At 48.3% G+C, this 25,426-nt stretch overlaps 1 protein-coding gene across 1 annotated transcript in view; it reads right to left on the reverse strand.

Annotated features, from left to right (window-relative positions):
* Positions 1-535: 535 nt before the first annotated feature.
* The window catches only part of TSC1 (TSC complex subunit 1), a 44,954-nt gene continuing 20,063 nt past the window's right edge, over positions 536-25,426 (reverse strand). The window contains exons 11-22 of the mRNA XM_056860166.1: positions 24,097-24,172; positions 21,294-21,395; positions 20,381-20,957; positions 18,532-18,575; positions 17,982-18,148; positions 14,856-15,038; positions 14,173-14,283; positions 9,985-10,107; positions 8,057-8,244; positions 7,148-7,309; positions 5,533-5,586; positions 536-1,034 (exon numbers count right to left, since the gene is read on the reverse strand). Coding sequence (XP_056716144.1) covers positions 539-1,034; positions 5,533-5,586; positions 7,148-7,309; positions 8,057-8,244; positions 9,985-10,107; positions 14,173-14,283; positions 14,856-15,038; positions 17,982-18,148; positions 18,532-18,575; positions 20,381-20,957; positions 21,294-21,395; positions 24,097-24,172 — 2,283 coding nt within the window. The 3' untranslated portion in view covers positions 536-538. The remainder of the gene's footprint in view (positions 1,035-5,532; positions 5,587-7,147; positions 7,310-8,056; positions 8,245-9,984; positions 10,108-14,172; positions 14,284-14,855; positions 15,039-17,981; positions 18,149-18,531; positions 18,576-20,380; positions 20,958-21,293; positions 21,396-24,096; positions 24,173-25,426) is intronic.

Raw genomic sequence — 25,426 nt, forward strand, 5'->3', positions numbered from 1 at the left:
ACTTGGGGGAGGGGGAAGTGTCATATGAAGCTTGTTAACATTAGGATTTCCTCCTTTCTAGGAGGAAATTAAGCCCTGGCCGCCAGTAAGGGGAAGCGCTTTCACCTGCTCTGCACAGGGCTGGATCGGTGCCTCGCTCCTCACATTAAGCGCCCAACTGCGTTTCTCAGCCTTGCTTTCAACACACGTTCCCTGGATGGGGCCAGTTTAAAGGAAAAAAAGGGGGGGGAGAGACAGGGACAATGACTCAGAAATTCCTGTCAATGTTAATACGTTCTGAGGGAGGACTAGCAAGTGTACATGGGGGGCGGGGGTGAAGGGGAGGGGGGCGAGACTAAGCTTAGACACTTCCAGACCTGAAATCCAGTTCACATTCATTCAGCCAAGTCCACGAACACAGGTCCAGTTTCTGCGGCACGAGCCAGCGGCTCCCAGCCAACGAGATATGAAAGCTTTTCGTTAAAAAGGGGCGTCCGCACCCCCCACTCCATGCCAAGACTGTGAAAAGTAACACTGATTTTGGACTCTCCTTCCCTGCTTAGCTGTGGCCATGATGGGATTCGTTGTAGTCCATTATATGAAGCTGTCCAACACTGCTTTCCGGGCTCGGGGGGGACGGGGCGGGTTCCTCCGGGCTGGGAGGAGCCCTGGCCTCCATGCTGGGGTCTCTGCACAGCTCGGTCTTTAAAGTGTCACAGAGGCTGTTGAGGGTGGCCCCCTCCTCGTCGCACTGGCTCTCGCTCTTGTGGCGGAAGAGCTCACGCACCTTCATGCCCAGGAAGCTCTCGGAACTCGGGAGGGAGCCCACAGTCAGGGGGCCGCCCCCGGGGGAGGAGTCCAGCAGCACCGAGGTCTCCCAGCGGCTCAGCTGCCCGGCTCTCTGGTTAGGGGGCTTTTCGGGGGTGGAGACCTCGCTACTGCCCTTGCTGCTGCCGCTGCTGCTCCCTCGGGTGCTGGGAGGTTTGGTCTCGCCGTTCCTCTTGAGCGATTCTTGGCCATGTCCTGCGATGGAGCCTGCACTGCTTTCGGGGAGCCTGCGGCGAGACGGGAAAGAGATGAGGCGGGTCAGCGGAAGGGACCGAAGAGAGCCAGGCGCAGGCCGGAGGACGAGTCAAGACGGTCGGTCACTAAGGGGCACCTCTTAAGCTTTAGAATGGCCTTTGATGCTTGGCTATGCATGACCCACAAGGCAACCCACACCCAAGCAATAATGGGGAGCGATACAAAGGCAATACGCCATAATTGGGGGGATGAAACGAAGAGCCTTGGGTACTTACCGTGAAGGCTTCTTCTGCTCAGAGGGACAAAGGGCATCTTGATGATGGGTGCTTCCGTTTCCTCTTAACTCGGGAGGCAGGAATCAATATTTAAATTTTCTAGCCTCCTGGGGTAAACGCCCCCTATAGCCATTCGAAAACTTTCCAAGCCTTATATCGTTAATGAGAACATTGAAAGAAACAAGGTATGTACAACTCTAGAGGAATTCACTCCCTGGAAGGATGCTAAGACAGAGAGAATAGACTAACTTTTGAAGAAACCTGCAACTGTAACTCAACAACTATCCATATTAGACGTCAGGGCGGGCAAGATGCTCTTTGTCCCTCTGAGAAGAAGCCTTCACGGTAAGTACCCAATGCTCTTCGTAAATCTAAGGTGTGTCAAGCCTTTTCTTTGCGAGTTTTGGGATTGGGACAGAAGGACGGCAAAACAATGTCCTGATCTCTGTGGAACTTTGAATTGCATTTTGGAATAAAGGCTCGATCGTGTCGGAGGACTACTTTGTCTTTGTGGAATGTAATGAGCCCAGGTCTGATTGAGAGTGCTCCTACTTCTGAGACTCTGCGAGCAGATGTGACCGCCGTTAGGAATAAGGTTTTCATTCTCAACCATTTGAGACCTACTTGTGTGAGTGGCTCAAACAGAGGTTTGGTGAGGGCAGTTAACACAGTGTGAAGGCTCCAGGTGGGGAACCTGTGTCTGACCGGAGCAGAAATTAGGTTCAGACCCCTAAGGAAGGATTTTATGTGAGGGTGTTTTGTTAATCTATAACCTGCTACCCTAGGAACTAAGGTAGCTATGGGGGCCAGCTGTCTGCAAAGAGTGGAAGTGGACAGGCCCATCTTATGTCCCTCTTGCAAGAAGGATAGGATACCTGCGGTTCTAGGTTTGAGAGGATTGATCGCCTTGCGTCTACACCATCTGGTAAAAGCCTTCCAAGAGGCATTGTAAATTCTTTGGGTAAAAGGCCTGTGTGCTGCCTGAATGATGTAGATGATGTCTGCATTATAACCTAAGTTTGATAGTCTTTGTTTTTCAATTCCCAGACGGTCATTTTGTACCATTCTGGATTGGGATGACATACTGGGCCTTGAATCAGTAAGTCCTGCCTCTCTGGTAGTCTGCAATAATGGTTGTTCGACATCTGCACTAGGGATGAGAACCATGATCGTCTGGGCCAAAATGGGGCTATGAACAATACATGTGCTTTTAGGAGACGTACCCTTCTCAGGACTCTTGGTATGAGGGAGGGGAGGGAACGCATATAGCAGTTCGTTGGGCCACGGGGCTATCAGTGCATCTGTCTGCTCTGCTCCCTGTTGCTTGTACATGGTGAAGAACCTGTTCAATTGGTTGTTGTTGTTTGTGGCAAACAGGTCCACCTGTGGTGTTCCGAATTTCTGAGTGATGATGTGAAAAACTCCCGGATGAAGGGACAACTCTGCCTCGCAGAGCGTCTCCCTGCTGAGCCAATCAGCTTGGATGTTGACAGAGCCCTGTATGTGTTCGGCTGAGAGGGAGGCCAGGTTGCTCTTGGCCCATGTCAGTATGTTCAGTGCTTCTCTGTGTAGGGCTGAGGACCTCGATCCCCCCTGCTTGTTTAAGTGTGCCTTTGCGGCTACATTGTCCGTCCTGATTAAAACGTCCTTTCCCTGGATTTGAGAATGGAAGGCCTGAAGAGCTCTGAAGATTGCCCTGATTTCGAGAATGTTTATGTGCAGTTTTTGCTCCTGGTGATTCCAAGTGCCCTGTGCTGGGAGAACCTGTAGTGTTGCACCCCAACCTGTAGGGCAAGCGTCTGTATCTGTATTGGGATGGGGCGGATGAACAGAAGTCCCTTGGATAGGTTTCTTGGAACAGACCACCATTGTAAACTCTTTTTTGCTTCCTTGGAAAGTAGGACATTTTTGTCTCTTTTCTGCTGGATGTCTCCCTGGTAAGGTCTGAGAAGCCATTGTAGAGGCCTTGCATGCAAACGCGCCCATTGAATGGTCGGGATACATGCTACCATGTGCCCCTGCAGCTTTGCTAGGGACATTAGCTTGGAGGATCGGGAAGTGTATGCTTTTTTGGCCAGGGAAGTGATTAGATGTACCTTTTCTTGTGTGAGGTAGAGTTTGCTGTGTTTTGTGTCTATGTCTACTCCAAGGTGTCTCAGTCTTTGGGCAGGAGATAATTGGCTCTTTTTGTAGTTGATGATGAAACCGTGACTTGTCAACAATTCTATAACCCTCTGCGTGTGTTCTAGACTTTGCTGTTTTGAGTCTGTGCATACTAGTACGTCGTCGAGATAAGGGTATATTCTGATCCCCTCTCTGCGTAGAACTGCTATAAGCGTCACTAACACTTTGGTGAATACCCTCGGAGTGGAAGTTAATCCGAATGGGAGGGCCCTGAATTGGAAATGCATTCCCTGATACAGGAATCTGAGGAAGTGGCGGTGTGTGGGGTAAATGAGAATATGTAGATAAGCTTCGGTGAGATCTATGGACGTTAGAAAGTCCAATGGTTGAAGAGCCTCTGTGACTGACCTCAGTGTTTCCATCCGGAAACGTTTTAAGGGAATGAACTTGTTCAAAAAATTGAGATCTAGAATGGGTCTCCATCCCGCGTCCCTTTTGGGAACAGTAAAGAAAACAGAATAAATTCCTGATGAGCGCTCCATTGGAGGGACTATCTCTATGGCTTTTATGCTTAATAGGTGCTGTATGGCTTCTGAGGTCCTTTGTAGCTTGAGTTTGTTCTTTGAGGTTGGGGATACAACTACTCTGTTGGGTGGTATGCGTGAAAATTGTATTTTGCAGCCGTGAGTGATGATGCTCTCTACCCACTGGTCTGGATGGGAGGAAGACCATTGAGGAAGAAACAGGCTGAGCCTTCCTCCCACCGGAGGAGATATGGCGTCATTGCTTGTTTTGGCGGCTGGGTTTATCCCCTTTGCTGCCTTGGAAAAGGGAGAACTTTGTTGTCCTATTGAACCTCCCTCCTCTACGAAAGGAGCTGCGGTTTTGGTTCCATTGAAACCAGAGCTGATCAGGTCTGTATTTCTGAAGAGTGTGGTAAGTTCTAAAGGAAGTGGATTGGGAGAAGCCCCTGGATTCTTTTGGAAGGCTCTTAGGTAAGGCTTTCTTTTTATCCTTGGTCTCAATGAGAATGGGGTCCAACTTATCCCCAAAGAGCCTCTTCCCTTGATAAGGGAAGCCCATTAGGACAGATTTTGAACGATGTTCGATCTGCCAAGGGTGTAACCACAGTGCTCGTCTGGCTGATGATGAGGTGGCTAAGGCTTTAGCAGCAAAAGACATAGGTCTAGTATAGAATCAGCTAGAAAGGAGACTGCTCTCAGAAGTCTAGATACCCCTTCACAGGCCTGCTTCTCCTCCTGAGGAATGAGCTGGGCCAGTTTTCTTGCCCAAATAATAGCTGCCCTAGAAACTAGTGCAGAGGTAATGGAAGAGCTGATAGCTAGAGCAGAAGCCTCATGAGCTTTTTTACATGCTAGCTCTGCTTTCCTATCTGCAGGATTCCTGATCATAGCTTGGCCTTCTTCAGTTACCAGATCAGATGTGTGTAATGCAGTAACTGGTGCTTCCACAAGGGGTACTTTCAGTAACTCTGAGGTGTTATGGTCAATGTTATAAAACTTTTTTGATGTGAGTGGGAATTGCTTGGAAGCCATTAGCTTCTCTCACTCTGATTTCATAAGGGTTAAGAAGTAGTCTGGTACTGGGACTACCCTGTCTGGGGTGTCATGCATATGGAAGAACTCCTTGGTTCCCTTTTTTCTCTTTGGGTGAGAAGCTTCAGAGTCCTCTGCCAAGTCTAGGGCTGCTAAGGTTTTGGAGAGTAAAAGAGGAAATTCCTCTGCATTAAAAATTCTGGATTGTTTGGGTTGCTCAATAATGTCCTCTCCGTCAGAACTGAACTCTCCCTCCTCTTTATCAGAATTCTCATCGCCAGACAAGGGTGAGGAGTTGCCACCTTGCATCTGGTAAGACTGAGACACATAAGTGTCTTTTAAAGCCGCCTTTGTGGGCCATCTACTATCCCCAGAAGTATCTGCCCTGCTTGCAGTATCAGCAGAAGTTTCTATAGCCCTTGCCCCCCGGAAGGAGCTTCCCTGAGAAGAAGGGGAAGGAGGAGGAGGTTGAGCCATCCTTAAGCCTTCTGCGAAGGCGTCTCTGATTAAAGTGGAGAGCTCTGCTTTTAGAAAGGCCAAACCGCTCTCTTGGATCAGGGGAGGAATTGTCCTACCAGAAGTTGCAGTCTCCGCTGACGCATCCCGTCCCTGATTTTGAGGCGAGCCGCCTGTGGACGGGGTTTCCAAAGGCAAGGGCGAGCCACCAGCCTCAGTAACTTCTCCCCTTTGGGGGTAAGGGAGTAGCGGACTCGGCCGCTGTAGTATCCCTGCTGTGAAACGCCGCAGAATTCTCTCCGCTTTTGGGCAGCACAGCTTTTGCAGAGCGGGCGGTGGCGGGGAATCGTTTAGCGCGTTTGTTGGTAGCCGAGCCAGCTCTCTTGCGCTTGTTGCGCCGCTCGCGCCTGATTTTACTTTCGATTTCCCCTTAGAATCGGCTGCATAGCTGCAAGAAGGCTGGTTGGAGCCCGGAGGGGAACTCCGTGGAGCCGCCGACAGAAGGCTAGGATCTAAATCTGCCTGCGTAATATAGGAATCCTCTTGCCCGGCGGCCATTTTGTTGCACAGTAAAAAGACTACCCTCTTTTCCCTTTTCTATTTTCCTAAACTATTAGGAAAGGAAGAAAGAGAGAGAGTTAAGAATTTAAGAGTTAAGAAGTAAAGAATTTAGCAGGAGGATAGACTATAAGAAGAGATAGAAAGAATAAGGCTATCTAATCCCTTTTTAAGCTGAGAGCTGCAAAAAAGGCTGCTCTCCCGATAAAGGCAGGTAGAATGGCAATAGGGGGTGTTTACCCCAGGAGGCTAGAAAATTTAAATATTGATTCCTGCCTCCCGAATTAAAAGGAAACGGAAGCACCCATCATGAAGATGCCCTTTTGACCCTCTGAGAGAGAAGCACCCCTCTTTAAAATGCTTGCCAGATCCAATTTAACAGCATGCCTTAAACCAGGGGTGTCGAACTCATTTGTCATGAGGGCCAAATATATAATGTCACTTGGCCAGGTGGGGCCATGCTTCGCCAGCCCAGATCAAGAGTGAGGGTGGTGGTGGCTGCCTTGCGGACCAGGTAAGATCTCTCAAGGGGCCGGATCCGGCCCGCGGGCCTTATGTTTAACACCCCTGCCTTAAACTGTCTTATACATTGTGAGTGTTTTTATAAACAGGGAAAGGGGGGCTCTTCCCCACCAAATCTTTGCAGCCAACATACTAAAAACGGCTAACAATGATAAATGGGAAAGTAACCCGGTGCTTGCACCGTGGGGGGGGGGGCAGATTTGCCAAGTAAAAACAAAAGGTAGCTGTGAAATGGCCCTGCTGGGAACACAACAGTGGAAGAAGGAACCCATGGCAAGGGTCTCCCAGGAGGGAGGTGTCTAGGGATCTCTGGCACTCCCTGCCAGGAACTATTCTCACTCCACAAAGGTGAGAAGGCCCAGGCTCTGGTTTTGACAGGTAGGCTACCTCAAGTGGGGGAACAGCCAGTAGAAGACAGCCTGAGAAACACACTTGAAGCACAGGGACATCTGGGAAGAGCCGGTCCTTGTGATGCACGGGTCCTAGACCACGCCCAGCGTCTCTTAATTTTATTTTCAGGATGCACAACCCCTAGTCCCCTAAAAACACTTCTCAAAACTATGACAATCCCCCAGATTGCGTCTCCCTTCTTTTTGGAATCCGGACTGGGAACTCTGCCTGAGCTGGGGCTCAGTTTGCTCCTGCCCCCTTTACCTTTCGTCTGCTATTTCGGCAGGTCCTGTTTTGACATCTGCTAGATTTTTCTGCAACTTGTCATTCTCCAGGCGGCCATACAGATCTAAGATTTCCAGCTCAAACGCTTGCGTAATCCTTTTCTGCACTTTGTACCGACTCTCCACTGCTTGGAGTTGGCCTCTGAAATGGACAAGGGGCAGCCTCTGTTGATTTTATTCATCACATTCCCCTCAGCCAGTATAAGAACCTCCCCTTCTGGAATAAAAATCCCCTCTGAATGTGTCTCTTTTACAGCACATAAAATTTCAGGCACCGGCTAAGCAGCTAAGAGCTAAGCAGACACTCTCCCACACCCAGATGAGCAGTAAGGCAGGCATGAGCATAAGCACAAGAGAAGGAAGAGGAGAAAAATTGGTTTTTATACGCCAACTTTCTCTACCACTTAAGGAAGAATCAAACCAGCTTCCAATCACCTTCCCTTCCCCACAACAGACACCCTGTGAGGTAGGTGGGGCTGAGAGAGCTCTAAGAGAGCTGCGACTAGCCCAAGGTCACCCAGCTGGCTTCATGTGGAGGAGTGGGAAATCAAACCCGGTTCTCCAGATCAGAGTCCACCGCTCCAAACCACCACTGTTAACCACACCACGCAGGGTGGCAAGAAGTGCTCAGATGGGAGAGTTGCCTTTATGGAGCCAGGATACAGGCTTTTGCCGTAGGACAGCTCCTGACTGGCAGACTGTGAATTTCCCTCTAAGAGGTCCCCCCACCGGCCTCTGAGCACCGACCTCACCACTCTGTAACTTGCCACTCCCCTTCCACCTGACACCGTTGCAACTCCCCCTCCCTGAAGGTCTGCAGCTCATCAACGTGAACAAAGCTGACAACCACGGGCTTAAATCTTGCCAAACACTAACGCCGCCATTCTACCTGGCTTGAACTTTCACATCCTCCAAGTATTTCTTCTGCTCAAGCAAGAGATGGTCTCTCTTGGTGAGCTGAGATTCCAGTTCTGCTATCCGCTTCTGACAAGCCTCCAGTTGTTGGTTCTGCTGCTGAACATAACACTTCGCCTTCTCAAGATCTTTACGAAAGGCCGCCTGCATGATTTCTACTTCCTGAAACAAGAGGGGAACACACAGCATTTGGTACTTACTGCGCAGCACCTTCTCGCCAGTGGAGGGAGTTATTTCTCCCACTCACTCTGCAGGTGGGGCCATGGATTAGGCCTGCCAGTTGCAGGCCTTTGTGGGGCCGTAGCAGCAGCAAAGCCCGCAGAAAAAAGGTTTGTTGTAATATGGAGAAAAACCGGAACACTGTAAACACCTGTTAAAGTACCATTAAGAGTTGGAAACACAGCGGCCTGAAATAGAAAATGTTATGATAAAAGTAAACACATGAACACATCAAGCTGCTTCATTCTGAATCAGACCCTTGATCCACCCACATAAGTCACCCTTGGAAGAAAGTCAGATTTTTTTTGTTATTGATATTGGAGCAGTTTTAGGTGGCACAGATTGCCACAGGGCAGCTACATAGCAATATAATCACCCGCAAGAACAAAGCTTATGGCTTCTTGAAGACCAACATAGAGATTGCGGGATAAGGTTTTTGCAGATTAGTTTGCGATTTACATGCATAACGTGGACAAGCACACCAAAAACTCTGGACTTTTTCTGGGGAATTAAAAGAGTGAGTGAGCATGTATCGATACCACACACACACGTCCCCAGATAAGGCGAGGGTTAGCACAAAAAATTCATCAGATGCTTCGGTTTCAAGGAGATGGCCTTAAAGGTATATTACGCAGGCACTTTGGTAAAGCTAAATTGGTCTGAATCTGGTAACTTGCCAGCCAAGAGAGCCCCCAGGAAGTGTTCTGGAACCAAGGTGGGAGGGTCGATGTCGCAAATCTAAGCCACAATTTAAAGCCTGAAGGAAGTGAGTGCAACACCAAACAATGAGCTCAGGCCTGCTATGCACTCATCCCCTGCAAAGCACCCTTTTTTGCTTGAGGGCTGTGATCACAGAATCACAGAGTTGGAAGGGGCCATACAGGCCATCTAGTCCAACCCCCTGCTCAATGATCAGCCTAGAGCATCCCTGACAAGTGATTGTCCAGTCTCTGCTTAAAGGGTGCCAGTGAGGGGGAGCTCACCATCTCCCTATGTAGCTAATTCCACTGTCAAACAACTCTTACTGTAAAAAACTTTCTCCTAATATCTAGCCAGTACCTCTCCGCCTGCAATTTAAACCCATTATTGTGAGTCCTATCCTCTGCTGCCAACAGGAACAGCTCCCTGCCCTCCTCTAAGGGACAGCCCTTCAAATACTTAAAGAGAGCTAGCATGTCTCATCTAAACCTCCTCCAGACGGAACATTCCTAACTTCCTCAGCCTTTCCTCATAGTGCTTGGTCTCCAGGCCCCTGATCATCCTCATCGCTCCCCTCTGCACCTGCTCCATTCTGTTCACATCCTTTTTGAAGTGAGACCTCCAGAACTGCACACAATACTCTAGGTGGAGCCTGACCAATGCAGTGTACAGCGGATCTATGACATCTTGCGATTTGGATGTTATGCCTCTGTTAATGCACCCTAAGATCGCATTAACTTTTTCTGTCACTGCATCACACTGGCTGCTCATATTTAACTGAAGGGTTCAAACCAGGCAGCTGGAGTGGTATTGGCCAACCAACGGGACGCATGTTCATCAGGCTTCCACTGTAACCAAGGTCTCCGCCAACTGGTTCCTCCAACATACATCCATGCATTCTCACAGGCAGAGGCGGTCCCCTGGAAGCGACAGAGGGGGACCGTCGCCAGGTGAAAGCCACCTGTCTGTAGCAGAGGTACACACCTTGGGCGTGTCGGCATGCTTGTGCTGTAGCTGTTCCAAGTACAACTCGTTGACCTCCCCAAGGACCAGAAGTTGCCTGTTCAAGAACTCCATCTGCTGCTGGACTGACTCGCTGTTAGAAAGCTTTAAAAAAAGGAAAAGAACACAAAGTGAGATGACACACCTCAACACAAAAACTCATACAGTGTTTACTCAAATGCAAGACTAGTTCCCCCCCTCAGGTATTACACCCCCCCACATAAGAGGGAATCTTATATTTGTGTACAAGTTACAGTTATGTCCAGTAACATTTTGTGTGTGTGTGTGTGTGTGTGTGTGTGTGTGTACAGGTAGAGTAATCCTTATCTGGACATCCCATACCCGGGCTGATCCGAAAACCGGACCCTTCGAGCCGGCATGCAGGCAGATCCGTGCTGCCTGCTTGCAATGTTTCCTCCCACCTAAAAAATAAAATACAGTGTACGCTGCATTGTAAGTGGAGACTGAAAGCCTGCCATTGTTAGTTTGTTTGTTGTTAGTTGTTGCTCTTGTTTAACAGCTGATACAGGTATTCTGGTGAGATAGTTACACCTTTGCTTTCTGATGGTTCAAGCGTACACAAAATTATTTAAAATATTGTTTAAAATTACATTCAGGCTATGTGTATTAAGTGTATATAAAACATAAATAAGATATCTCATTATGTATATGCAAAAATTCCAAAATATTCCAATATACGGAAAGATCTGAAATACGGACCACTTCTGGTCGCAAGGAGTCTGGATAAGGGATACTCAACCTGTCTAACGTTTTTTAGGGAGGTTGTCTTCCTTTCGAGTAAATATGGTATATAGAGTTTTCTTTTGCCGTGGACAGATCAGGTCCTGTATTCTGTGTTTTAAGAAGGTACTTTGCAAATGCAGGCTCAGCTTGGATTTACAGAATTTCAGGTTAACAAAAGGGGGCAGAAGTGCATGAAGAGGAAGATGGCAGCCATGCCAGGGCCAGCAACTCTGTCCCTTCCACACTGCTATACTGTGGGCCAAAGATTTTTGCAAACCGTTTGTGCATCTCCTAACCAAACAGGGAAGACAGCAACCACCAAAGTGTTCAAAAACAAAAATGCAAAAGAAAAGAAGAGATATAAGACGTTTCATCAGTGGACAGCAGGGCAACTGCAGCATGCTCACACAATCACCAGCACAGCCACAAAACCCTAAGAACTTGCGATATTTTTCCATGCCAAAAGTAAGTTAGGAATCCAGGACTCTACAAAATGTGTATTTATTGACTTTATTTATACCCCGCCTTTCTCAAGGAGACTCAAGGCAGACTGAGGCACATAAGAGGAACAGACCTACTCAATTATTATTTGAGCAATTACTATTTGAGCAAAACCAAGTATAAGTGAGAAACATAACATGACGCTGCTACTCTTGGCTAACAGATATGTGAGCCAATACTATTGTACCAAGGATGCACCCTGAAGCATATTTATTTGCAGGCGAGCAGCACTGAAACCAAAGGTGTCTACTTCCAAACACTGTTTCCAAGAACTTCTCTTACAATGGGATTTCAAAAGGCAATTAGAAAGAGAGACTGCTGAATTACAACTAATAATGAAGCTCAAGACAATGCACTTTCCTGGACTGAATAAAGACCTAGGATTCCTGTCTCATCACCAATGCTGATTTCTCCACGCCTACCACCACTCTGCATATCACACCTGATCCAATCATGCCTGCTATTGTCATTTACCTAGTATTGACATTTACATGCTATTGCCATTGAGTGTGTGAATTCACACTTCTCTACTTAAGGATAAATAGACTCACATTCTAGCTGTATCTGAAGAAGTGAGCTGTGACTCATGAAAGCTCATACCAGAAATTTTGTTAGTCTTTATGGTGCTACTGGACTCTTGCTCTTTTCTGCTGCTACAGAAAGACTAACTCGGCTGTCCTTTGGGATGGACTTCCAAACAAACAGGAGTCTTTGAATGGGGGTCAGCAATAAGTGTAGATGAATGAGGAAGGCAATGGCAAACCACCCCATAAACACAGTCTGCCTAGTAAACGTTGGGATGTGTCATCAACCCATGGATCAGTAATGACCCGGAGCTTGCACCTTACCTTTAAGCAACAAGTACACCCCAACTGCCTTGGTTTGCTTGTACTTTACTGTAGCTTTCACACACACTGAATAATGCCTTTTCAATCCGTGTTCACAACTGATTGTTAGTGGGTTTTCCGGTTTCACACCAAAATCCAGTTGGAAAGTACATTGAAAGTGGATTGAAAGTGCATTATTCAGCATGCGTGAAAGCATCCTTATCTCAGACAAAAAGATCTGGGGGAAAATGCAGCCTCTCCCTTATACAAGCCACCTTTCTTCGGTCTTCCCTAGGTTCAACATCTCTTTGTATGACAAGGATAGTGGGCAAGTCACAGCAGGCACCCTCCCCAACCGCTAACTGCCAGCCAGCTGCAGTCACAGTTGCTCTATTTAGTTTAGTTCCGCTGCTGTCAGGATTTTGCACATTTGCTCTTGATGTACACCGGCTGTCGTCAGTGCAAGCAAACAGCAGCCACAGGTTTGAGTGGATGACGGCAGTCTCCTTACCCCTGCTTCTAAGAGCACAAAAACAGCCATGCTGGATCAGACCAAAGGCCCATCAAGTCCAGCAGCCTGCTCACACAGTGACCAACCAGGTGCCTATAGGAAACCCACAAACAGCAAGACAGCGACAGCATCATCCTGCCTGTCCGGCAACGGATTCAAAGAGGCATAGTACCCCTGGTACTGGAGGGAGGAGATAGCTATCATGATTAGTAGCCACTGATAGCCCAGTCCTTCATGAATTTGTCCACTCCCCTTTTAAAGCCTTCCAAGTTGGTGGCCATGACCACATCCTGTGGCAACGAGTTCCACACATTAACCATAAGTTGTGTGAAGAAATACTTCATTTTGTTTGTCCTGAATCTCCCACCTTTCAGCTTTAGTGGATGACCCCAGGTTGTGGAACTTCCTGCCCCAAGATGTGGCGATGGCTGTCAACTTTGAAGACTTTAAGAGGGGGGTGGACATGTTCATGGAGGAGAAGGCTATTCATGGCTATTAGTGAAAATGGATGCTAGTCATGATGCAGACCTATTCTCTCCAGGATCACCTATTATATTAGGTGCTTTGGAACACAGGCAGGATGGTGCTGCTGCAGTTGTCTTGTTTGTGGGCTTCCTAGAGGCACCTGGTTGACCACTGTGTGATCAGACTGCTGGACTTGATGGACCTTGGTTTGATCCAGCATGGCCTTTCTTATGTAGTATTACGGGAGAGGGAGAATGCAAATGTGTTTGGAAAGAGCTCAGAATGGCTCACACACAGATGGCTCTCCCAGTAGTTCCCTCCTCCAAGCAGCTGTCAGTGTCAAACTAGCGAAGCTCCAGCAGAATAGCAGTACCACACACAGACCACCTGGGAGGCAGGGGCTCTTTCACTATTGAAGTGGTACATATGTGCTTGCCCATCCACCCACAGTAACAGAATAAAGCAAAAACTTCAAAATGTACAAAACGTGAAACACATGCAAAAACTGCACTGGCTCCAGCTGGAGTATCGGATCAGGTTCCAGGTGCTAGTTTTGACCTTTAAAGCCTTACACAGCCTAGGAACATCCTACCTATGTCACTGCCTCTCCTGGTATGCCCCCCCTCAAAAAAAGCTCTTTGCTTTACTAACAATAATGTACTGGTGATTCCCAGCCCAAAGCATGTGCGGCTGTCCTCAACGAGGGCAATGGTCTCCCCAGTAACATCAGGGCCCTGGGGGACCTGAAAGAGTTCAGCAGGACCTGCAAAACGGAGATATTCCACCAGGCCTACAAGGGCAGCCGCTAGCTACTCTTAAGTTATCCATCGTACTGGTCTCCCCATCCCTTTTCCCTGCACTTATCATCTGTGGGGGAGATTCTGCTGTCCGGTCCACGACAGTTACTACTATTTTAATGCCATCTTGTTTTAAATTGCTATGCTTGCTGTGTTTTAATTATTGATTTTAATGTTTTATGGTTTTTGTTGTTTCCCAGTCAGACTGGGAACGGGGACGGCTATGAAGGCGAATATAAATAAAATACTACATTCCAGCTTTAGGCCCTTCCACTTCTCTGCGAGGAGAGTGTGCACGAGCGACCTGGGATTTTGGCTCTCCTACCTTTTGAGAAACCTGGCTCAACAGCAGCTCTGTGTGGCACACCTTGTTGTTGGCCTTCTTCAGCTCCAGCCGCAGATCAGCAATCACGGTGCAGCAGTCCTCCAGCTTGGTCTACAGCAAAGGCCACAGGAGGTTAAGGCTTCAGACTCACTCAAAGGAGGGGCTGGAAACCCGACACTGTCCGGGTCCACACTCCCGCTAAGCCTCTTTTTAAAAAATCCAGATCAGGCAGCCTCCCCTTTTCACCAGAAGTCACAGCTGTAACTGCAACTCGTCTGCTTTATCCCCTCCAATGTCCGGGAGACTCGAGAAACAATCCTGCTCATATTCCAGTCCTTCTGCACTAGCCTACACAAAAGCCCTCCCCCTCTCCTTTTGCGTTCAAGGAGCAAGACGAGGAGGAAGAGGAAGAGGAGGAAGAGTTGGTTTTTATATGCTGACTTTCTCTACCACTTAAGGAAAAATCAAATCGGCTTACAATCACCTTCCCTTCCCCTCCCCACAACAGACACCCTGTGAAGTAGGTGGGGCTGAGAGTGTGACTGGCCCAAGGTCACCCAGCTGGCTTCATGTGGAGGAGTGGGGAAACCAACCCGGTTCACCAGATTAGAGTCCACCACTCCAAACCACAGCTCTTAACCACACCACCAAGAAGGAAAGCCCTGAAAATAAGAGCTGCAGACCTGCAATTCCTGGCTCTGGTTGTAAAATTCCTCCCGGTCGTGCTGCAGCTGGCGGATCTGGCTGTGGAGCCGAGCCACGACGCTGTCGTGTTCTTCTTGGAACTGGCGGTATCTGCCCTGTTCCTTCTGCAGGCTGATCTTCAAGGACTGGATGTCCTTCTCCTGGAGCCTCAGTTGGTCTTTCTGTCCGGAACCATAGATCGCAAGTCAGAGACGTCATTTGAGCGGGCCGGTTCTTTCATAGCCACAAAAGCTTCTCTCAAACCAGAACATGGAAGAGCAGGTTGGCCCAAGTTATTCTGCAGCCCCAAGCAGCTGCCTGGCACGGCCTAAAATGGTCAACCCAGGACTGTTTGCGGCAGCAGAAGATGCCGGGGGATGGCTCCAAGATCACGAGAAGTGCTCCGGTGCCACCCAAGGGGCCATCTGGGCAACATCACTTCCTGCTCCCAACGTTTCCCGATTACAGTCAGGAATTGTGTTTGGGAGGCAGAAGGGGCAGGGAGGCAGGCAGGCCCAGTCTTCCACCCATAGAAAGTCACGGCTCTTCCAGCTTTTAGGGGCAGATGCCTCACAGCCCAGCTGGGGCCAGCTTCCTCTCCCTCACTGCTCCGTTAAAAGTAAGGTGCAGAGGCAAATTGCTTTAATTTTCTTCAGTTGGGCATTATTACCATTTTCACTAAATTGGGAGTATAGCCCTGACATTTATTAAAATGGAAGTTTTCCCCCAAACATGTTTTTCTGGAACAATAATATTCCCATTGGGTGGGCCCCGATGAGAAGAGCCAAACAATTAAGCATGTCCCATTGGATGCTTTACATTTTGTAACCCAAATTTCTCTGTTCTGTTTCCATACTCTGAGTTGGTGCTGTCATCATTTTGCAGTATTTACACTGGTAACAAATGTGTGTGTGTGGGGGGGGGGGACGACTGTGCTTTACATCTGCACCTTATGTAAAATGATGAAAGAAGAAGAGTTTGTTTGTATACACCAACTTTCTCTACCACTTAAGGAAGAATCAAACCTTACAATCACCTTCCCTTCCCCTACCCACAACAGACACCTTGTTGAGGTAGACGGGGCTGAGAGAGTTTGGAAAGAACTGTGACTGGCCCAAGGTCACCCAACTGGCTTCGTGTGTAGGAGTGGGGAAACAAATCCAGTTCACCAGATTAGCGTCTGCCACTCATGTGGAGGAATGGGGAATCAAACCCGGTTCTTCAGATCAGAGTCTACCGCTCCAAACCACTGTTCTTAACCACTACACCACACTGGCTCCCAGCACAGCCATTCTGCCAAAGAAATGCTCAGGACCAGAAAAACACGCAGGTGGGCCTGCTTCTCATGGCTGTCTCACCCCCAGCATCGCAATGCCTGCTTTTGAGCATGTGAAGATTATGCAAAGGCGCTGCTTCCCACACTATGTGGCAAGAAGCACAGCGATGTGAGGATGGGGAAAGCCTGAACTCCATGAAGTGAATCAGGCCTACAGTCTCCCTGCAACCCCGAGGACTAGCTTTTTTCTTTCTTTTTAAAATTCAAGCAAGAAATGTTTCATAATGCCAATTTGTGCTTGAGGGCTACACTTGCACACCTGGGCAGAAATAATCCACCGAAGCGGAGTATTCAGAACTTCCACATGCAAAATATCCAGGAAGGGTTTCTGAAGCCTGGTCCCTGAGCTACAGGAAGTCAGTTATTTATTGTTACAGTCAAAGACCAGAATACATACAAATTGCAGTCAGTAGTTATAAAAAGAGGGGGGAAACTATATAAAACCAGAAACTAAAAACGCTGATTGAATATATAAGCTAAGGGTAGCTATATGGCTATCATAAGTAAATTCTGTGAACCTCAGCTACAATGTAAGTTAGTACTGTGTATCTAAGGCCATTAATCCACCTCCTTACTATTAATAGTAAAAAGCAGATTTTTGCCATTGCATGGGATACGTCAGCCTCCTTATCCTCAAGCAATAGTTTGACCAGGGCTAACTCTGTACACCCTCCCCCGCAAAAAAACGACTGATGCTTAAAACATAGCAAAGGGGAAATGGTATTTGTTGTGATTTCATCCTAGAATTCACAGCACAGCACTTTATGTAATTGATTCAACTGCATAGTCTGAACAGGGGTAACAGCGGTGCTCCATAGGCAGATATCAAAACCTTCCATCCCTAAGCTACAGGAATTGTTTGCAGGAATATAGATGATAGAAGTCATAAAAGGGATAGATAGGTTATAGTGGTAAAGTAAAAACAAGTACAAATATTATGATGTGATTGATAGATTGGGGCAACTGTTAATAACTTTACACATAGAAACATATATTTTCTTAATTATTCTATTAGTGAGGTATAAGGATGTGTCACTGGCAACCAAGATTAAGTAAATTCATGCCATCGTATTCCCTATTATGTATGGAAGCTGTGAAAGCTGGACAATGAAGAAAGCTGATAGGAAGAAAGTAGATTCCTTTGAAATGTGGTGTTGGAAAAGAGTGTTACAGATGCCGTGGACTGCCAAAAAACAAACAAAAACAAATCAGTGGGTTATAGATCAAATCAAGCCTGAACTGACCCTAGAAGCTAAAATGACTAAACTGAGGCTATCATATTTTGGTCACATGAGAAGTCAAGAGTCTGGAAAAGACAATGATGGTAGGAAAAGTTGAACACAGCAGAAAAGGAGGAAGACCCAGCGTGAGATGGATTGACTCTATAAAGGAAGCCATAGCCCTCAGTTTGCAAGACCCGAGCAAGGCTGTTAGAGATAGGATGTTTTGGAGGACATCGATTCATAGGGTCGCCATGAGTTGGAAGCGACTTGATGGCACTGAACACACACACACACACACACTAGATTTTGGCATGCCATGATGTTAGAATTGTGTTGGTGTTATGTTTGTGTGTTATTTGTTTGTTTTGGTGGTTGTTTGTTAAATTTGTAAAACAGCAACAAAGTAATGTGTATTATTTTGTAATGTCTGTTTTTGTATTATATGGAACTGAAAATAAAAAAAAATAAAACAAAGGAATGGTCTGCAGAAGGTTTACAGGAGACCTGGCAAGAAGGCAATGCGTGGGAATTCACGGCAAAGGGCTGCTGGAGGGCCCCTGGCTTACCATCGCTGCGTTGTGCTCTTCCAGGGCCGCCGCTCTGATCACCTTCCGCAGGAGCCGCCGGTTGCGGAGCGCGTGCTGCTGCCTTTTAAAGCGCTCATACAGCAGCTGGTTGTGCAGCAGCAGCAGCTGGTTCCGCAGAGTGTGGATCTCATCTGAAGGGGGAGAGCCTGCAAGGGCGGCAGAAGAGGGGACGAGGGGCAAGGCTAGTGGGAAAAACCACGGGAGTCCCCCCGGGCCATCCAAGGGGAGGAGAGCGGGCGCGCCAACCAGAAGAGCTGGAGCACTTTGAAGCTGGGACTCGCACTCAAAAATTGACACATGCAATTTTATGCATCGTTCAAGAGCTTCAGACTTGTTGGCACGAGTCTAAATTTTCCTTATTTCGGAAGGGATAAAATACAAAGCCTCATTTGCCAGCCAGATGCTAAATACCAATGCAGAGGCAGAGGAGCAATAAAGTAGCCCTTTCAGGATCTAAAGTAGCTTAGAGACAGCCAGGCAAAGTGTATTCAGACAAGGATTAACACATAGCCCTGAAAAGCCTGTTTACCTCCAAAGTGAGTCCAGTCAGCTGATTTGCTTGGCAAGGGTAATCTGGAAAGAAGTACAAAATGCTGCTTTATTCTGGGTTGCAGTGAATTTGCTAAGCTTTATATAAACATAGTGAAAGGTTTAGAATCATTTGGATAAAGAGGTGGCCGCCGAGGAGAACAGTTGCAGAGACGTTTTCCCAAGGGCCTCTGCGACCATCAGGGCTAGAAACTTGGATTTGTTTTAATAGGCATATTGCTAGAGATTACAAACTATGTGCCACAACTATTCTAACCTCTGCCACAAGCTCAAATGAGCCGTGCATCAACAGCTCCAATCAGACAGTAGAATGAACAGAGAAACACAACCACATGCTAGACTGAACAGCTTCAGAAGCCAGGTGAGGGGGGAAGAATGGCTGCTGTTGGAACACCTGTGAAGGACTCCCCTGCACGTTCAGATGATGCATTTCAGGGAGAAGACTAGACTAAACTACAGCACTCCTCCGACTTCCAAATTTTGTATGATCAGAGCATTTTTATGCACAGGAGCCTTCCCACATCCCAACCCCTACAGGCTGAAGCAGAACAATTGTGTGTGTTTCAAGCACACTGCCTGAGGCATGTACATGTCTACATGAAGAGCTGGACACTGCCCTGGCCCGAGTTCCCACTCAAAACACTAATCCAGCATTAGGGAGGGGCTGTGGTTCAGTGGCAGAGCATTGCTTGGCTTGCAGAGTCCCCAGTTCAATTCCTGGTGTTTCCAGCCAAAAAATGATCAGGTGGTAGATGGCCTCTGCCTGAGACCCAGGAGAGCTGCTGCCAGTCTGAGCAGACAATACTGGCCTCAATAGATCAACAGCCTGATTCAGGCCTTTTATGCATGGCTGTTTCCCTTGCCGCCACCCCTCTGACGACTTCGGGTCTTTGTTTTGATTATGCATGCTGTTTCCAACCGTCAGAGGTCACATCGCTCTTCCTTGTCCGTGTTTTCAGAGACCTGCTTTATATCGAATTTGAAAATGCGGGCAAAACGCAAGGGGAGAGCGAGGCAACCTCTGATGGTAGGACACGGCCTGCATAATCAACACAAAGCCGGCAGAGGGGTGACGGTCAGGGAAACAGCCATGCACAAAAGGCCTCAGTATAAGGCAGTTTCATGTGTTCACTGACTGCCTCCCCACCCTGTCCTGCCCAAGCCCCAAACCCAACCAATAATGCAAATCAAGCATCGGGCTTACGCCAGGCCTTCCTTAGCTATGCCATACAGAATGCTGGCGGGGAACTTGACACAACAGGCCATCTCAGATAGCAACCCAGTCCCTGCCTTAGGGAGCCATGCGAAAAGACCAACAAAGACCCGGCTGTCCATCTTCCATGCAAGCAGAGTCGCCACTCACTTTTTTTTTCATTTCTCAAAGTCTTTTATATTTAAAATTTAAATAAACTGTGCACATTCACTATATTTTATTTCTCTATGACATCAGAAGCTCAGAAAATTGAAAAGGGTAGAGAAAACACTAACATTAAATGCAAAATAAAGTATTACAATAATTAATTTCTCATATGCCCAGAAACAAGGAAAATGATAGCACACTCAGAGTTTCCCAACAATGATTCAATAATAACAGCATGTTTGAGTAAAACCTACCAATAATGCTTTAGGGGAGAACATTTGCCAATGCAAGGTGCTTTCGTGACCTTTAAATCATTTAACAGTCCAATCCTAAAAATAGTTACAAATCTAAATCCAATGACTTACAGTGCAATCCTAAACAGAGTTATACACTTCTAATCTTAATGGATCACCTTTTCCCATATGGTTCTATCCAATAGTTAACATCTTTCTGATAAGCCACCACTCACTTGTTAAGCTCTTTGCTGTGGGCATCTGCTCCGTGTTGTATGAGCCGGTCCAGCACTTCCATTGGGGAGGCGGAAGAAGCTCCATCTTCATCTTGGCCTCCTTTGGCTTTCTTCAGCAGCTCTTCTGTCTTTCTGATGACAAAGAGGCAGGCCGTCTTTGGCAAGGCCACCTCAAAGAGGTGCTCGTAATGGGGAGGCTGCTCGTTCTCCAGCCCTACTCTCCTGCAGGCCGGGATCTTGTAAGGGCTGGGGGTGAAAATACTCGGATCTGCAGAGGCCTGGCTTTCCCTGTTACCAGCAGGATTATCATCAGAGTCTCGGCAGGGCCGGTCTATAGGCGTGAAGGCTTGCCTAGGAGTTTCCCTCGCATTCTCGATCCCAGATTGGTCCAGGCAAGGTGTTACGGGATCAGAGTTCGGGATCTGCCCCTGCGAGTTCGAGGCCGCAGACTGGGATTTTTTCTGGGAGCTGGAAAGACTCTCGTTGAAATGGTAAAAAGGAGAGTCGAACCCTCCCCGAGGCACCACGGGCTCGGTGTCGGCTGTGGTGATCTCAGAGATCTCTTTCGATATGGCATCTGTGGGGGAGAAGTCGAGAGAGAGAAGCCTCGGATTATACTACTGGTCTTTTGCCATGGGAGCTAGAGCACGGGCTTTAAAAAATAAAGTGAACTAAATTAGGAAGCTTAATTCTGTGCTCCATACTGCAATCCCACAGAATCATAGCATCTATGGCTGAAATGCCAGATTATAATATTACATACTGCAAAAGGTGGCAGCCCTCACCTCCCACGCACCCTGGGAGGAGAGTGTGTGCAGTTCTTATGAGCTGCTTCTACCCTTGGAACAGAACACAACCCTCTCCCACTAGCTCTTGAGCTTTGAACTCAAGACTTCTCAGGTCAGATCACTACCATCCTCTTTGTCCTTCTCAACGCTGTCTTCTAAGTCTGCCAAGTCCCCTAAGAAGCCAGGAAGATCGCTTAAAGTTACAGAACCTTTACTTCCATGGGAGTCTGGGGAGGAAAACAAACGAACAAAAAAGCGAGTTAGGCTTAACCCCAACAAGAGGACTGCGGCACCTGCTTTTTGCTGCAATGCAAAGCCAAGTCCCGCCCACCCACCCCGACACACATGCACAAGACTCTTCTCTAAGCACTTTTGCCCAAGGACTTCTTATTCCCAATTCTGTTTAATCAGGAAGTCTGGCAAAGAATAAAAGAACAAATGGAAGATGTGACGTTCTTGGTGGTGAGCCCCTATGGAAGGAGCCACTGAGGTTTCAACAAGTGGCTCAGCATGCTGTCAGACCTGCTACCACGTGGGGCCAGGGGAAGAAGAGTTGGTTTTTATATGCCAACTTTCTCTACCACTTAAGGAAGAATCAAACCGGCTTACAATCACCTCCCCCTCCCCACAACAGACAACCTGTGAGGTAGGTGGGGCTGAGAGAGCGTGACTAGCTCAAGGTCACCCAGCTGGCTTTACGTGGAGGAGTGGGGAAACCAACCCGGTTCACCAGATTAGCATCCGCCGCTCATGTGGAGGAGTGGGGAATCAAACCCGGTTCTCCAGATCAGAGTCCACCTCTTAACCTGAGCTAAGGTATCAGGAGCAAGAAACAGGAAGACTCACACTAACACCCCCCAGCCTTCTCTCCCCTCCCATGCACATACAGCTACCACTCAGGGAGGGAAGAATATCTGCAGGAGCCTTAACTGTATTGAATGCTAAGCAGGGTTCTCCCTTAACTAAGGTTTGCAAATCTGCCTTAAGTCCTAGTCGGTAACCTGGTTAACACTAAAAATGTTGCACTTACCTGTAACTGTTGTTCATGGAGTGGTCCTCTGTGAAGGCACACATGGGAACTGAGCATGCGTAGGCTGACCTGAGCATGCGCAGCACCTATGTGGGACCACACTGAGGCCACGACAGTGAAAAACAACGTTGCACTTGTAACTATTGTTCATTGAGTGGTCCTCTGTATAGGCACACATGTGAACTGCGCATGTGCAGGCTGGCCTGTGCATCTGCAGTACCCATGTGGGACCACACAGAGGCCACAACAATGAACTATGGTTAAAGTCACCGAGAGAAAAGGTATGAACAAATGCATACTGGAGGGACAGCACACAATCACGTGCCTCCACAACCATGGCTAAAGGACAGGCAACAGGCCAGCGCAGATGAAGACTCTCCGAGACATTTTCCATTCTTCTAGGTCCGTGTTGGCGAACCTATGGCACGGGTGCCACTTCCGGCACGCGTAGCCCTTTCTGCCGGCACGCACGGTTCCTCCAAGCCGCTGGCCTTTCCGGCTCTGCCCCACCCCGGATGGGGGAGGTTGTAGCCCAGGGGTGGGGAACCTCCGACATGATTGGCGGTGGCCCCCGGACTCTCCCACAGAAGCTGCCGCCATTGCCGCCGCTGGAGCATGCGCGGCAAGCCAGGCGGGTGGGAGAGCGGGGAACAGAAGCCGAGCGCTCACACTCGGCATGGCCGGCGGCTTCTCTGGCGCCCTCTGGGCCTGTGCAGGTGGAGGGGCATGGCTGGTCGGTGGGTGCGAAGGAGGCGCCCTCTGCCCCACCCTGCTCGCCTATCACAAGCCTGCTGCCGCGCCCCACCGAGTGGCAAATCCAAGGCAAAACCTCCCATGCATAAATGGCCTCTTTCTTTTTCTGTCTCCCTCTGTCCTTTTCTTTCTCTCCCTTGCTCCATTTCTTTCTCCCTTTCTCTCTCTTTTTCTTTCTTTCTTTCTCTCCCTCCCTTCCTTCCCTTTCCCCCTCCCTTCCCTTCTTTCCTTCCTTCCTTCCCTCCAGCGGCTTCTCCGGCACCCTCTGGGTCTGTGCGGGCGGAGGGGCGTGCAGTCCTATTCCACCTTTGAAGTGCCCACAAGCTATCCTCCAAACACCTTTCCATTTGTCTTGATATGTAGAGAGAAAACACTAAGGAACTAGTTGCCAATCTCCAGGTACTAGCTGGAGATCTGCTATTACAGGTGATCTCCAACCAATAGAGATCAGTTCCCCTGGAAAAAATTGCCACTTTGGCAATTGGACTCTATGGCACTGAAGTCCTTCCCCAAACCCCGCCCTCCTCAGGCGCCACCCCAAAAACCTCCCACTCATGGCGAAGAGGAACTTGGCAACTCTAGCCTCTCCCTCTGGGCCCCCTCTGGGGGTGGTATTCAGGTTAAATTGCCGCATTGGCACTCGGCGATAAATAAGTGGGTTTTTGGTTGCAGTTTGGGCACTCGGTCTCTAAAAGGTTCGCCATCACTGTTCTAGGTCATTGGGACCACACGTGTCTTGCAAAACATTACTGTTACATTTGCAGACTCTTTCTCGCCTCCCATTTCATTTCGAACGCCAATGCTCAAATCTCTCAGACAGATGCTCGGAATACGTCCTAGTCAATCTGACTTTCAGGCTTGCTTTAGAGCACAGGGCGCAGAACCTCTCAGCTGCCTGCACCTTCTCTCCCCAGTCAACTTCAGGTACAGGAACGGCCTCGGCTAGGCCAAAAGTATTTGGGGGAGGACAGGCTACAGGGAGGGGGGGGCCTGCGCTCCTCAGGCCCATGCCCGTTTCTGCCAAAAAGCAACCCACCCAGCCCAACCCCCCTGCTATGAGGTCCTAACTGGGAAGTTTCTGCACAGCCCAAGTATCTCTTCCCAGTCAAGCTTATGAAGAACAAGGAAACAAGAATGGAGTTTACCTAATGCCTTCATGTTGTTGATGACAATGTTTTGCTGTCGGGGCAAGGAAGGCCTCCCGTGATCCAGTTTGTCCTCCTAGGAGAGAGGAAAGATCCTATGAAGCAGGCACATTAAAAAAATTTTTATTTTACTTTTAGATTCCGCCCTCTCTGGCAAAGCTGGGCTCAGGGCGGCTCACAACATAGTCACATCATAAATACAACAAAAGGCTTGCGTTCATGTAATAACCTCCTACTGGTGATCCCTGGCCTATGGAGTGTCTGGCTGACCTCAACCAGGGCCAAGGTTTTTTCGACCCTGGCCCCTGCCTAGTGGAATAGCCTCCCTAGTGAGGTCAGGGCCCTATGGGATCTTCAGGAATTCCACAGGGCCTGAAGGACAGAGCTATTCCGCTGGGTTTATGGTTGAGGCTAGCGACGGTTTCTCCCTATAAATACCGGCCTCCTTAAACGCTTCTCCTCCCCCACTGCTGAGCCCCCCCCCCCCATACCATCTTGGAGGTGATTACAAATTCTCCAACTGCAGGCGGTTATTTTTTATTCTAGCACCATCGGGGGCATTACTGCCCTATTACTGAAATGGTTCGGGCTGTTTTAAAGTGTATTTTAATATTTTATTGTTTTTAGGGTAATTCTGCTTGTGAGCTGCCCTGAGCCTGGCCTTTGGGCTGGGGAGGGCGGGGTAAAAGTGCAATAAATAGGTACCCAAAAGTGACACTAAAATAGTTCCAATCAGATAATCATAATAGACATAAATCAGGTAAAAACTGGCCCCCTAAGACAAATCGTAATAGACATAAACCAGATGGCACCTATTGCAGAATGTGTGCTGCAGCAGGGCGTGCGAGCAGTCAGGACCCCCCCCCCAAACCATTGATAATGATCATAAAACAGATTGAAAGGGGGGGGGAGACCAGCACTGATGGTAAACTGTAGCTGTAGTTCCGTCTTGCAGGCCAGGCAGATTTCCTTAAGGTCCCACAGGGCCCTGGTCTCATTAGAGATGATTCCACCAGGCAGAGACCAGGACAGAGGAAGCCCTGGCCCTGGTCACGGACAGCCGAATACTCTTTGGGCCAGGGACGGCCAGCAGATTGTCATTTGAAGAACACAATGTTACAATACAACCTGTTTGTTACATGGTCAGCAAGCCATATCCCCCCACCCCCCGTTGAATTAACGTGGCAGGCATGCCCAAACAAGTTCATTTTTAAAGTAACAGCAAAACCTACTTGCCTCCTGCACTGGCCTGGAATCTTTTCCCCTCCAAGGACACATGAACACATGAAGCCGCCTTATACTGAATTAGACCCTTGGTCCATCAAAGTCG

This window comes from Euleptes europaea, chromosome 14, assembly GCF_029931775.1.
Source record: "Euleptes europaea isolate rEulEur1 chromosome 14, rEulEur1.hap1, whole genome shotgun sequence".
NCBI classification, from domain to species: Eukaryota; Metazoa; Chordata; class Lepidosauria; order Squamata; family Sphaerodactylidae; genus Euleptes; species Euleptes europaea.